Source organism: Myotis lucifugus, unplaced genomic scaffold (genome assembly GCF_000147115.1).
Source record: "Myotis lucifugus unplaced genomic scaffold, Myoluc2.0 scaffold_227, whole genome shotgun sequence".
Classification (NCBI taxonomy): Eukaryota; Metazoa; Chordata; class Mammalia; order Chiroptera; family Vespertilionidae; genus Myotis; species Myotis lucifugus.
In genome coordinates, this window is record NW_005871275.1 from 561,543 (window position 1) to 575,917 (window position 14,375).

Below are 14,375 nucleotides of genomic sequence, written 5' to 3' on the forward strand. Positions count from 1 at the left end.
GTCACTTGGTAACTATATTTAGCTATAGCTATTATATAAACATCTTGAAAACAGTAGTGTGCCCTTTATAATTTTATGCATACAAAATTATTCTATATACTGTGACTGTATCTGTCTGTAATGAGTTTAACAACATGGACTGGATCTACACCCTGAGTCCATGAGAGTGAGTGGGGGCCTTTGGGGAAGAAGGATGGAACAGGGGAAGGGAGCCCAGGACTTCAACTTTTCTGTAATGTTTTGTTTAAGAAATCTAAAGTATGACAATGTTAATGCTTGTTTATTTTGTATGATAAGAGTTGTTTATTTTTCTGCTTCTAATTTCCAAAATAAAGGTAATTCTAAAAAAGAGTTCTTTTATTAACACCTTCTTGCTTCCTTAAAGCTACAATCAGTTGGTCCTAGTTTCCTATCAGGTCAAAGTCATGGCTTTGACAATCTCTGAACACAGCGAGGTGTCTTCTCCAGCCTGTCAATTTTTTTTCATAGACATAGTTTGATGACCTTATGCCCCTCGTTGGCCTCTTTTGAAAATTTGTTTTCCAGTCAGCATCCTTGTTAAACATTTCGGACAGATCACGAGAATTCTCGTGTTTTCTGTTCTGAGGCTTATGGCCAATCACGAGAATTCTTTAAAAAGATATTAGCTTGTAAGAACATGTAATAAACAACTTCAAAATGCAATGGGTATTTAATTTTAAAGCGTGCCTTTAACATTTATGTAAAACATTTTTTGTACTCGTTCAATAGAAACTTATCTGGCCTCTGGGTAACTACTGGTCCGAAATATGTTAGGTGTGGTGTTACAAACTGAGCCACAGACTACGTGTGACTTTCTCAAGACAACCTCACTGGGACTAGTCTTCTGACCCCTACTCCAGTGCCTTTTCCATTGAACAACCTTTCATAATGATCAGTAATAATTAAAAGTCATGAAAAACCAACATTAATGCCTTTTAAGGTGATTGGCAAAATATGTAAACGAGTGTCACTACCAGTATTGTAACAAAATACTCAGGCATAGATGCTCTATGAATCACTCCCGAGTTTAAAAAGTGCCTCTGCGGAATTAGCCAAACACCTCCACTTTGAGATGAGATTTTTTTTTTTTTAAAAAGGAGGGTAAATGAGTGGCTCAGGAGAGGAATAGGAACTTGAATCCATCTCTTCTGAGTCTCATTACATTACACCCATCAGTTACTCTGCCTGCCTGGGCATTAGGAGACAAAGCTAAGAGCAAAGGGAAAAGAGTTCCTATTATTTTGGTGGTGTTTACCTTGTTTTTCTTCATTTTACATAGGTTTATAAAAAGGTGATCGACACAGGATACAAGGAAAATTTAAAAAGGAACAGAAATGAGGGATGAAAAAAGCATTGGAAACAGTGGTAAAACTGAATTTTTGTTTTTCAACTCATTGTCACAGGCATCATAGCAAATGCCCAATTTAAACTGCTGATTATAGTCTTAAGGAATTCAAGGGGCAAAGAGCAAACTACCTACCAGTCTTAGGTCTGGCCTTTTCCCTCTCTCTCAGTCTCAGCCGCTCTTGGTGAATCTGTGTGCCTGTCATGAGCTGGTACTCGGGAGGGTCTGTGCTGGGCTTCCTTTTCACAAGTCGCAGGTCTCGCTCGTCCATAAGTCGAATCACGTCTGCTCGGTGCATGTTCCCCAAATCATTGCCCTTCTCATCAAATACATGAATGATTCGCTCACTAATTTTTCTTCCAATGTTACTAAAATCAGTTTCACTATTTTTTCTCTTTTTTCTTTCATGCTGGGAGTCTTCAACAGTACTAAAAGCTTTTGCATGAATTAGGTAGGACAGTCTTGGGACAGAAGCAGTAAGGGGCAATTGTGCTAGTGCCATCTTTTGCACGATGTATTTACCCAAACATCTTCTAAGACAGTTATTTTCAGTCTTTATGGTTTGTAATATTATTGACCTTAGAAAAACAGCAGCCATCCTAAAAAGTAGGGAGAACAGTTGATTAAAATTAAATCATTTGTTCTTGTGGTTTGATATTATGGTACAAGGAGGGTGTGTGTGTGAGGCTGTGGAAACTATGTCATCTGTGAATGTTTTGGATCTGTGTATAGAAAATTTACACAAATAATATGGACCATCAGGTGACCATGTTCACACTCATGGTAGTACTGTCCCCAATATGTTTTTGTTAGAATAAATCATATTTGCACAGTGCACTTTTCTTCACTCAATAGTATTTCATTTGATTCTATTTCCCATGGATCTTGTAGTGCCAACATCAAAAGCAAAATCTGAAGGATTTATTTGGGAGGAAGCAGTATATAAAATATTTGGTGATTCATAAACACCAAGTCATAAACATTTTTCTTTTTTTAAAATATATTTTTATTGGTTTCAGAGAGGGAGAGAGTGAGATAGAAACATCAATGATGAGAGAGAATCATTAGCCAGCTGCCTCCCACATGCGCAGTACTGGAGATGGAGCCTATAACCTGGGCATGTGCCCTGACCAGGAATCGAACCATGACCTCCTGGTTCATAGGTCGATGCTCAACCACTGAGTCACAACAGCCAGGCCAATTCATAAACGTTTAATACATTTAACAATTTGTCAATATATTTGATGGTACACAAAATAAAAGAGCACTATTATGGGAAAGTGGACTCTTCATGAGGAAAGCTGACCCACTAAGAAAGTGGTTCTCAACCTTGGCTGCACATTAGAATCACCTGGGAATCTTTTTAAAATCCTGATTTCTGGGCCTCATCCTCCAGAAATTCTGTTTCTCTGTTACTAATGTTGTGGCCCCACCCCATAACAAATATTTATTTCCATTTAAATTAATTGCTGCATAAGTTTCAATACTAGTTAATTTCTGGCTTTAGATCAGCAAAGTTGAAGATGTACACACTCCTTCAAAATAAGCTTTTAATAGATAAAATTATAAATACAAAGTAAAGTGTGTTATTAAATTTGAACTGCAGATATCCACAGAAACTCAAATAATTACAAAAGCTTTTATTAGGAAATTTTTGAAACATTCACAGAAAGAATAGTATAATAAGACCTAAGCACCCATCATTACCACTATGTGGCCAAGCTTGTTTCATCTCTACCCTCAACTATTCTTGTCCCCACCCATCCATGAACTATTTCAAAGTAAATCTTATCAGTACATACTTCAGTTTGTCATCTCTAAGAAGTAAGGTCTTTTGTACTTTTAAAAATAACCACAATAACATTATCCCAACTAATAAACATCCCTTTATATCATTAGACATTCAGTTTTTAGATTTCCCTGATAGTATTATAATTCTGCTTGTATACATTTCATTTACAGTTTGGTAACATGAGAGCCTGGCCACAGGTGTTATAATTTAACAATGACTAAAATTCATTTCAACAAATTAAATATGCAAAAATCTACTTTAAAAAAAAAGATAATTTGCCATAACTATATGTGACTATTACCCTGACTTCTTACTTTGAAAATGGTAAAGAACTAAGCATGTATCCTACCTTTTTAGGAAAAACTAGAAATATCTCCAGCTGATGAAGAAAAGCTCTTCTTCAGAAGAGAATGCCAGCTAAATAAATGGAGAAGTAAAAATAATTTGAAAACCACCATTTTGCCACTGCCAATCAAATCTCTGATTCAGAGAAGGATGGATACAAAAATTATCAGGTAAAAGGCTGGTGAGGAAATAAGGTATACAAGTGGTGCCAAAGGGTGACCCCAAGATGACTTCTAAATTGAAATGGGAAAAACATACTCTGGTTGTCACCTGATAACCAAAAGTCAAACTCAGCATCTTGACAGTGGGACGACCTGATATCCTAGCACACAACTCCAGGTGTGACTGGCTCCTGTAGGCACCGTCTGTGAAGCAGTCCTGCCAAAGGTTAACCTGAACCCAGCCCAACCTCCAGACTTAGTTTTCAGCTTCCAAGGAATACCAGGGCCAGACTCAGAGCAGAACAAATTAAACCACAGGAAGCAATCAGACAAATCTAGTGTGAGACAAGACAGCTGGCATGGTGTCTTAAAAAAAGTTAGTGTCTTTGGGAAAGAAAGGGTTGGAGGAGGCTATTCTTGAATGAAAGGACTAAGGAGACATAATTGTAAAATGCAGTGTGTTTGAACAAAAGCAACTAAAAAGACATTGGAATAAAGGGAAAATCTGAATATAGACTAGATTCATGATGGATTATACTCTCAGGAAAGTACTGTTAATACTTAGGTGTGAAAATGTCATTCTTAGGAAATGAATGCTGGAGTATTTAGGGTGGAGTCTCATGACTTCTGCCATATACTTTGAAATGGTTCAGCAGGAAATATAGCAATTATGGCAACAGTTGCTGAACCTAGTTTATGGGTGTTTAGTTATTAGTCTTTTCACTTTCTGTATGTTTTTCATAATTAAAAAGTTTCTTAAAAAAAAAAGAATCAAGAGCCTATGGAGTGGAAAAAATTCACTAGTTGTGCCAACAGTTAAAAGTTAACATGTCTATTTTAGAGCAGAAACAGGAAGTCTACCAGCATCATCTGGGGATGCTTTTTCACAACACAAGATGTTTCCTCCCTCCTCTACTGTTAAGAACTACTGGGTTAGGCTGCCCTCTAAAAAAAGATGACAAAAGAAAAAAAAAGTAAGTAATAAATATTGTAATGTAAGTGAGTTCAAGTACTTTAAGCTAGAATGTCTGGGATTACCCTTAACTTTTCAAGGTTGATAAAAAATTAGACACCGGGTTCTCTGATGAAATGTCTTTGATACCTCTGTCCAATAATAAGCTGAATAAACCAGTCGTTGAAGTCAAAATAAAAACTATTATATTTTTATAATATTGGTGAGCTCAGTGACTCTTCCAGAAATATCCTTTGAGACATCCCAAAATATTTTAACAGCTAATTATCCTTTTGTTTTTACTGTTTTAACTTTTAAAAAAATCTTTATTGTTGAGAGTATTACAGTTGTCCCCCATTTTTCTCCCCATTACCACCCTCCACCTGGTTCCTGCCCCACTCCAGACCTTTATCACCCTATTGTCTGTGTCCACAGGTAATACATATCTATCTATCTATCTATCTATCTAATAATAGGATAATATGCAAATTGGTCGAGACACCGTCACGTAACGACCGATCAGCAGGCTGTGTCCCCGCCCCCTGTGCCGGCTTAGAGACATGAGGTTCACGTCCCTGACCCTGGCAACGGGCCCTGGGACGTGAGGCTCGCATCCCCGCCCTTGTGCTGGCCCGGAGACATGAGGCTTGCGTCCCCGACCACAGCAACGGGCCCGGGATGTGAGGCTCGCGTCCCTGCCCCCTGCGCCGGCCCCGGGAACTTGAAGCTCGCATCCCTGCCCCCCTGCGCCAGCCTGGGGGTCTGCAGGTGCACAGAGAGGCCCTTCCACTGTGGCCCGGCCCAGGAGCGGGGCCACGGCGGGGCCTCCGTGCGCCTGAGCTGGGGGTCTGCAGGCCTCTGCCGTGGCCCGGCCTGGGGGTCTGAAGGCCTTCCCCAGCTCTGGCCTATCTTTTTGGAGCAATCCATCGAGAAGCCCCGGATGGTTGGGCAGGGCCTACCTCTTTGGGGCGATGGATTGCGGGGCTCTCGCACTGTGACAGGGCACAGGCCAGGCTGGAGGACCCCCGCCCTCGTCCTGAGTGCATGAATTTCATGCACCGGACCACTAGTATATATATAAAAGACTAAGCGACCGTTACGACTGAACAACCGGAACGACCAGTCGACCAGTCACTATGACGCACACGGACCACCAGGCGGCAGATGCTCAACACACGAGCTGCCCCCTGGTGATCACTGCGCTCACACAGGGGAGCATCACTCAGCCAGAAGCTAGGCTCATGGCTGGCAAGCGCAGCTGAGGCACCAGGAGCCTCTCCCGACTCCATGGCAGCACTACCAAACAGCGGCACCAGGCGCAGTGGCCAGGATGAGCACAAGCAGCACGGTGCCCAGCCCGGCTGGGGCTCCTCCCTGGCTGCCTGCTTCTTGGTGCACTGCTACATCCCCAGGGGGATGTCCAACTGCTGGTTTAGGCCTGATCCCTGCAGGCCAGGCCAGGCCAGGCGGGGATCAGGCCTAAACTGGCAGTCAGACATCCTGTGAGGGGTCCCAGATTATGAGAGGGCGAAGGTCAGGCTGAGGAACACCCCACTGCCACTGTGCATGAATCCGTGCACCAGGCCTCTAGTAAGCATATAAGATCTCTGGTTAATCTCTTCCCACACCTTCCTCCCCCCTTCCCTCTGAGACTCATCAGTCTGTTCCATGTTTCAATGCCTCTATTCTACTTCATTCATCAGTTTATCTTGTTTATTAGACTTCTTGTTCGTTTACTTTGATTTTTAGATTCAATTGCTGATAGATGTTTTTATTGCCATTTTATTGTTCATATGTTTTAACCTTTTTTTTTTTAAAAAATATATTTTATTGATTTTTTTACAGAGAGGAAGGGAGAGGGATAGAGAGTTAGAAACATCAATGAGAGAGAAACATCGATCAGCTGCCTCCTGCACACCCCCTAACTGGGGATGTACCCGCAACCAAGGTACATGCCCTTGATCAGAATCGAACCTGGGACCCTTCAGTCTGCAGGCCGATGCTCTATCCACTGAGCCAAACTGGTTAGGGCTAATCTTTTTTTCTTCCTTCTTCTTCCCTTCTTAAAGAACACCCTTCAACATTTCATGTAATACTGGTTTGGTGGTGATGAACTCCTTTAGCTTTTCTTGTCAGTGAAGTTCTTTATCTGACCTTCAATTCTAAATGATAGCTTTGCTGGGTAGAGTAATCTTGGTTGTAGGTCCTTGCTATTCATCTCCGAATATTTCTTGCCACTTCCTTCTGCCCTGAAAAATGTCTGTTGTGAAATCAGCTGACAGTTGTATAGGCACTCCCTTATAAGTGCTCTCTTACTGCTTTTAAGATTCTTTGTCTTTCAACTGTGGCATTTTAATGTGTCATGGTGTGGACCACTTTAGGTTCCTCCTGCTTGGGACCCTCTGTGCTTCCTGGACTTGTAAGTCTATTTCTTTCACCAGATAGGGGAAGTTTTCTGTCATTATTTCCTCAAGTAAGTTTTCAATATCTTGCTCTTTCTCTTCTCCTTCAGGCATCCCCAAATGGGAATGTTCAGACACCCCCACAACTTGAAGTTGTCCCAGATGCTCCTTACATTATCTTCATATTTTTGGATCCTTCTTTCTTTTTGCTCTTCTGCTTGATGTTTTTTTGCTTCCACATATTCCAAATTGTTGATTTGATTCTCGGAATCCTCTACTCTATTGTTGAATCCCTGTAAATTATTCTTTATTTCAGTTAGTGTAAGATTAATTTCTGAATAGTCCTTTTTTATGTCCTTAACATTCTCACTAAGATCCTTGAAAGTCTCACTAAGTCCCTTGAAGCTCCCATTATGATCCTTGAGCAACCTTATAACCATTGTTTTGAATTCTGTATCCAGTAGTTTGCTTGCTTCAATTTCTTTCATTTGTGACATGTTTCTTTGTCTCTGCATTGGTGCTTCCCTGTTTGTTTCTATATATTAGGTAGAGCTACTATGTCTCCTGGAATTGGTAGAGTGGCCTTGTGTTACAGGGCCAAGCAGCTTAGCCTCCCCAGTTACCTGAGCTGGGTACTCTAGGTGCACCACTGTGTGGGCTGTGTACACTGTCTTGTTATAGTTGAGCATTGATTGTTGTTGGCGTCACTGGGAGGAATTGACCTCTAGGCCAGTTGGCTGTGAGGACCAGCTGCAACTGCAGTAGAAGAACTGCTGTGCAGGAGACACCCCTATGAAGCAGGACTTGCTTCAGTGGAGCTTTGGTGCTCACTGACTCTGTCCTTGAGTGTGTCGCTTGTGCATGTGTAGAGTTGTAATCTGGTATGGTCTGAAGCTGTCCACTGGGTATACTGGCTCTAGGGCCTCCTGAGAGAAACAAAGTCAGCCAATTCCTGGGGCTACCCAGCAGGAGTTACAGAGAGATCTGCAGATGGCTGCTACTTATATTGGCCTTGGCAGTGCCCAGGCAAGGCCCAGCTGTGAAGCAAGGTAGGCTGGTGCTGGTGCTGGGGCTTTTATTGACAGGCTTGAGGCACACTGATGCCAGCTTCTGCTTGTTTGAGTTATTTTAGCAGAGTCTGAAGCCTGTGACAGGACAGGCCATTCATATGGAAAAGCTGCCTCAAACAGCTTGGTTGGGGCTGCAAATTGGATGGGATGGGGTCTCAGGGAATCATCAGGACAGAGCGAACAGTGTGGTCCATGCTGATGGAAACTCAGATATGGCTGCCGGTCTGCTCTGCACTGTGGGAGGTCCCAGCATAGGAACAATGACCCCTGTAAGTACCCGTCTTGGAGAAAGCCTCCCTAGTTCTAGCCCTGATGCCAGACAATCCAGCTCCTCCTCTTATGTCCCTGGATCCCTCAAAGCCGACGCCTGGCACTGGAGCTCAGAGGAAGCTCAACTGTGTAAATTCATGTGCTGGCCCTTTAAGAGGGACTGCATGGGACTCCAATAGGCTTCATGTCACTCAACCACAATCCCCGTTGGTTTTTACAGCCTAAAGTTATGGGGACTTCTTTTCCCAGCTCAGGATCCCTGGACTGGGGGTCTGATGTAGGACTGGGACCCCTTGCTTCTCATGGAAGGCCTCTGAAGCAGAGATATTGCCGGGATCCAATTCCAGCATGTCATAATTTCAAGAGTTTCATCAAAAGGTTGATGAAACCTGGGGACTCAACAGGGTTGAGTCACACATGTAGTCACCTGTTGGGAATGGCTAAAGGCATTTCCCCAAACCTGAATAGGAAACTGATTGTGGCTGCCAGACAGTTAAAGGGCATCGTAATCTACATGGTATTGCCTCCTACTGGCCAAACACCTGTACAGCCGTAGGCTACTCTCCACACTGACAATGCCTCTGTACCCTTTGAAGTGTATTACCTCCACCTTGCCTTAGGACAAATTGTGTTAATAAAAGCAAGGGTCCTAGACAAGGAGGGAGTCTTCAGTTCCTTTAGCTGAAGGTCCTCTGACCCCCAATGCCTTTCAAAATTATATCTCATCTCCAGACTCTTTATTAGTCTCTGGATTCCTATGTCATCTACGCACAGCTTTTTCGAGATTCCTGAACCCTTCTTGATGCTGGGACAAGAACCCCGGCAAGATAGCCCTCTCAATTAAAAAAAAAACAAAACAAAAGCGCCATGCATTGGTGTTGGACCAGCCTGTTCCATGCCTCCGCCCTTCCTACGAGTCTCAGTGTACTTTCTTCTTTACTTCTCTAGTTGTAGGACTTCCATTCAGCCAGTTTTCAGCCAGTTCTGAATGATGGTTGTTCTGTATTTTGGTTGTAATTTTGATGTGGTTGTGGGAGGCGGCGAGTACCGGCATTTACCTATCCCACCATCTTCGTTCTCCCCAAAAGCTAATTATCTTAAAATTAGTTACTTAAAGTGCATACTTTTTATAGTATGAGATATCTATGATTTTATGATTATTCAGACCTTACCGAAATCACACTGTGCTACATAATTTTGCATCTCCTAGTTTTAAATTCAGTAGCTGACTCCACATTCTAAAAAGACACATGAAGTTTCCTTCTATTGATTTTTTATTTGAGATCAGATCAATGAAAAATTCCACATCCTCCAACCATTGGAGGATAAGATGACAAATGGCCCCAAAGCCCCTCTGTGCTGTACTCCCTCTCAGCAATTCCTGCTCCTTTCAGTCCCCATACCTCTTAATAGTCTCTTTGGCATCATCACTAACTTTCCTAGGATGAGGTAAAAAAAAAAAAAAAAAAAGGTCAATTGCATTATTCAAAATGCACAGTATACAGAGTAATTTTAATGTGTGATCCACATACTCTATAAGTAATTGAAATGATTTCAATATTAAAGCATCAAGTGGGAAAAAATTTTTGAAATAAATGTGTGGCTATTTCCACACACTATGTATTTCAAGTGAGCTTAGGTCTGTGTTCTTTATATTTTCACATTAGTTTTCAGTTGTTTAAAATGAACAATATACTTTGGAGGCCTATTTTCCCCAACTTTTATTGTAAAAATATTTAAACATACAGAAAACTTGAAAGACTATACAGTGAGCATGCCAATACCTATTCATCTAGATTCTACATGTTGCTTTCCTTGCTTTATCTATCTACCTATTTATTCCTTTTTCCATTTTATGTTTTAAAATATATTTTTATTGATTTCAGAGAGACAGGGAGAGGGAGAGAGGTAGAAACATCAATGACAGAGAATCACTGATCAGCTGCCTCCTGCACGCCCCTTACTGGGGATTGAGCCCGCAACCTGGGCATGTGCCCTTGAATGGATCGAATCCACAGGCTGACCCGCTATCCACTGAACCAAACTGGCTAGGGCTCCATTTTATTTGTTTTGATACATTTTAAAAGTAAGCTGCAGACATTGGTACACCTACCCTCAAATACTTCAGCATGCATATCACTAACTAGAGTTCAGTATTTGTTTATGATTCTTTTTGTTTTCCCAGAGGCAAAATTTACATAAAATGAAATGTACAAATCTTAAACATTTCATTTGATTGAATAGTTTCGACAAGTACAAACACTTTGGAACCAAAACTTCTATCAACATATAGACTATTACCATCACCCCAGAAACTTCCTTTATGTTTCTTCCAAGTCAATCTCCATCCCCATCCAGATGCTACGATTATTCCGATTTTCCCCCCATTATAGTTTCTTCTAAGATTTCATATAAATGGAATCAAACAATATGTAATCTTTGTTGGGCGGCATCTCAGGATAATATTTTTAAGATTCACCCATGTTGCTGCATGTATCATTAGTTTGCTCCTTTTTATTTCTGACAAGTGTCCCAGTATATGCATATAACGTAATTTTTAATTCCAGTTTCCAGATGATGAACACTTAGGCTGCTCTCAGTTTTTGGCTATTATAAATAAAGCTGCTATGAACGTTCTTGTATCCCCACCCCCAATAAAAAAGTGACCAAATGATTACTGCTCCAAAGGACAGCTGCATTCCCTTATACATTACTAGAGGCCCGGTGCACGAAATTCATGCATGGGAGGGGGGGTCCCCTCAGCCCAGCCTGCACCCTCTCCAATCCAGGAACCCTCGGGGGATGTCCGACTGCCGGTTTAAACATCCCTCTCACAATCCTGGACCACTGGCTCCTAATTGCTCACCTGCCTGCCTGCCTGGTTGCCCCTAACTGCCTCTGCATGCCGGCCTGATTGCCCCTAACTGCCCCCCTGCTGGCCTGGTCACCCCTAACTGTCCCCCCACCCCTGCCAGCCTGGTCGCCCCAACTGCACCCCCTGCCGGCCTGGTCGCCCCACGCAGCCTGCTTGTTCAGTCGTTTGGTCGTCCCTCACTAACCCCCTTGCCTGCCTGGTCGTAGGCAGTCATCTTGTGAGGGTGTGAGAGCTAATTTGCATATTACCTCTTTATTATATAAGAAGATTCTGCATTACCTCTTTTCTTTGCAGGTAACCTTTGTGATCTGTTATTTTGCATTACCTTTTGCAGTACCTCTTTGGGAGGTACTGATAATGTATTTTTAAGGAAACTTCCTGGAATGCAATTTAAATAGATGGTGTAGTAAATATAATCATGAGGGGTTGTAGGGAGTCTTGTCCTGTAAGAAATTAAATTGCTTATGTGTATTTTGAAACCAAGTAGACTAAGGAGTGAAAATAACTTCTTTTATTTGTTCACTCACTGCTTTTCTTTCTTATATAGCTGAAATTCACAAGCTCATATTAACATCTGTTCTTTCCAGGGAGGATGACTGGATCAAAGGGACATAGAATCTAGTGGTTTAAGTATTTGTGAAATTAACTTTGCAATTTCTATGACTTTAAAATTATTTCTCATACCTTCCAAAGGAGTTTCACAAAGTTCTTATTCCTGCCTGAAGACCTGCAAACTGTCCCATCTGCCCTGTTCCAGCCTGGGTTGTGCAGCCCCCATCCCAGAGGACTGCACCATGGTCACCAATCCTTCAGGTCATTTGTCCCTTGGCTCTGGTTTTGCTCTTCCATGAGGAGCACAAAGTACTCTTCATATCTAGGTTGACTGTTTAAGAGCTAAAACGATGATTTACAACACTGGCAAAAAGCCATCGTATACCTTTGGCCAATTTCTCAACTCTTTGTTTTGTTAATCCTCTCCTGAAAATATTTTCTCCACTGCTTTCCAGAGAAAGTAGAAGGTAGGGAGGGAGGAGGAAGAGGAGAGATAGATACTGGTGTGAGAACACCTGTGTGAGAGAGATACACTGACTGACTGGTTGCCTTCTGCACATGCTCCGTGCGCACCCTACAGGGGGCAGGGGAAGAACCAGCAACCCAGGTACCTGCCCTTGTCCAGGAATCGAACCAGAGACCCTTAGGTCCACTGGCCGATGTTCCAACCACTTTGCCACACCGGCCAGAATCAATTTCTTAACTTTTTAGCTATAAAAAATATTTCATTAGTTATTTTATTGAAATAATCTAATGATCAACCAAGAAATGTTTTTCTAAAAAGCTTTTAAATCCAGAACTAAAGACTCAATTTTACCAGTTGAATTTACTCTCATAAATCTTCTAAATAATCATCTCATCTTCCAGGACTCCATATCCAGAACCTAGCATCCTGGTCCATCCAGAGCCACATGTCATCTTTTCCACTCTGCTCTCCCACTTTCATAGCTAACCCAACACAAAGTCTCATCAGTTTTACATCCTAATACCACTCAAATCCATCCACTTCTCTCCATATCCAGGGCTACCGCCCAGGTTTAAGATACTGTCCATCTCTTGTTTGGATTCCCATCAGTCTTCTAACTAGACTCTTATACACTTGAATTCTGCAATTAGCACTCCCCTGTGCATTGCTGTCACCACACCCAGTGCCCTCCCCACCTTAAAACTGCCCCTCGTGAGGCCAAAAGGCTCTTCCCACCTCTCCAATCTCATTTCATACCAAACATCCTTTTTGTCTAAACCACACTGGCCTTTCAGATTCTTTAAATCAAGCATGTCAAACTCAAAGGCTAACCCGAGCCAAATAAACAAGGTTTAAGTTTATGGAGCCCCCAAAAAACAAAAGCTTCAATTTTCATAGAAACGTAGGTTTATTTCAATAGAGACATGCTGAATACAAAGGGCTGAAATAAATGAGTAATCGTTAACATAAAATAATAGAACATTTTAATAAAAATTAATACTTTTTCTTGAACAGTAACTTACCAGACACTGAATGACTGCACAAATAAGCATAACGCAAATAAACCTATTTTTCTTATTCTCCAAAAGCGAAATATTTCCTGTTGTGCACACCAAACAAGTCAGTCCAAGACTAATGACGTGGCAATCGCTGCTAAAATATTCACTACTAGTATTAGTGGAGAGAAATGGGGCACCTATGCGTAAGGCACGTAAGGGAAATGAATGCAACACGATTATAGTAATGTCATTAGCGAACATTGTAGTTCATTACTAATAATCCTATCTAATAAAAGAGAAACATGGTAATTAGCCAGACCTCCGCTACCCTTCCCATTGGCTAATCAGGGCGATATGCAAATTAACTGCCAGCCAAAATGGCGGCCGGCAGCCAGGCAGCTTGAAGTGAACAGGAGGCTTGCTTGCTTCAGTGACGGAGGAAGCCAACGTTCCCTGCCTGCTGCTGCCGGCCTCTGAGCTTGCAGTTTAAGAAACATTGTTACAAATATAGAAGCTAAACAAAACCCCAGAAACCTGCTTTTAGCCAGCCGGGCTTCAGCCAGCAGGACCGCAACATTGTTTCAATTATAGAACAAACGCAGATCCCTGCTTTCAGCCAGCCAGGATCTCAGAGCTGGAGTGAGCAGGACTGCAACAGTGTTACAATTATAGAACCCAAACAAACCAGATACCTGCTTTCAGCAGCCGAGGCCTCAGAGCTGGAGCCAAGCCTCAGAGCTAAAGCTGGCCCAGAATAAAAAAAAAAGAAAAAAAGGACAGGTTGGGAGCTTCAGTCACCTGCCAGCCTGAAAACGGCCCTCAGCCCCTCACCCAGACTGGCCAGGCACCCCAGTGGGGACCCCACCCTGAAGGGGGTGTGACCAGCTGCAAACAGCCATCATCCCCTCATCCAGGCTGGCCAGGCACCCCAGTGGGGACCCCCACCCTGAAGGGGGTGTGACCAGCTGCAAACAGCCATCATCCTCTCATCCAGGCTGTCCAGACACCCAGTGGGGACCCCCACTCTGATCCAGGACACCTTCAGGGCAAACCAGCCGGCCCCCACCCGTGCACCAGGCCTCTATCCTATATAGTAAAAGGGTAATATGCCTCCCAGCACCGGAAT

The 14,375-nt window shown here is 42.5% G+C and overlaps 1 protein-coding gene across 2 annotated transcripts in view; it reads right to left on the reverse strand.

Annotated features, from left to right (window-relative positions):
• Window positions 1–14,375, reverse strand: part of MTIF3 (mitochondrial translational initiation factor 3) — a 19,241-nt gene that overhangs the window by 2,735 nt on the left and 2,131 nt on the right. For both annotated transcript variants that reach the window (XM_006098264.3, XM_023762012.1), the window contains exon 2: window positions 1,502–1,965. In XM_006098264.3, coding sequence (XP_006098326.1) covers window positions 1,502–1,964 — 463 coding nt within the window. In that variant the 5' untranslated portion in view covers window position 1,965. The remainder of the gene's footprint in view (window positions 1–1,501; window positions 1,966–14,375) is intronic.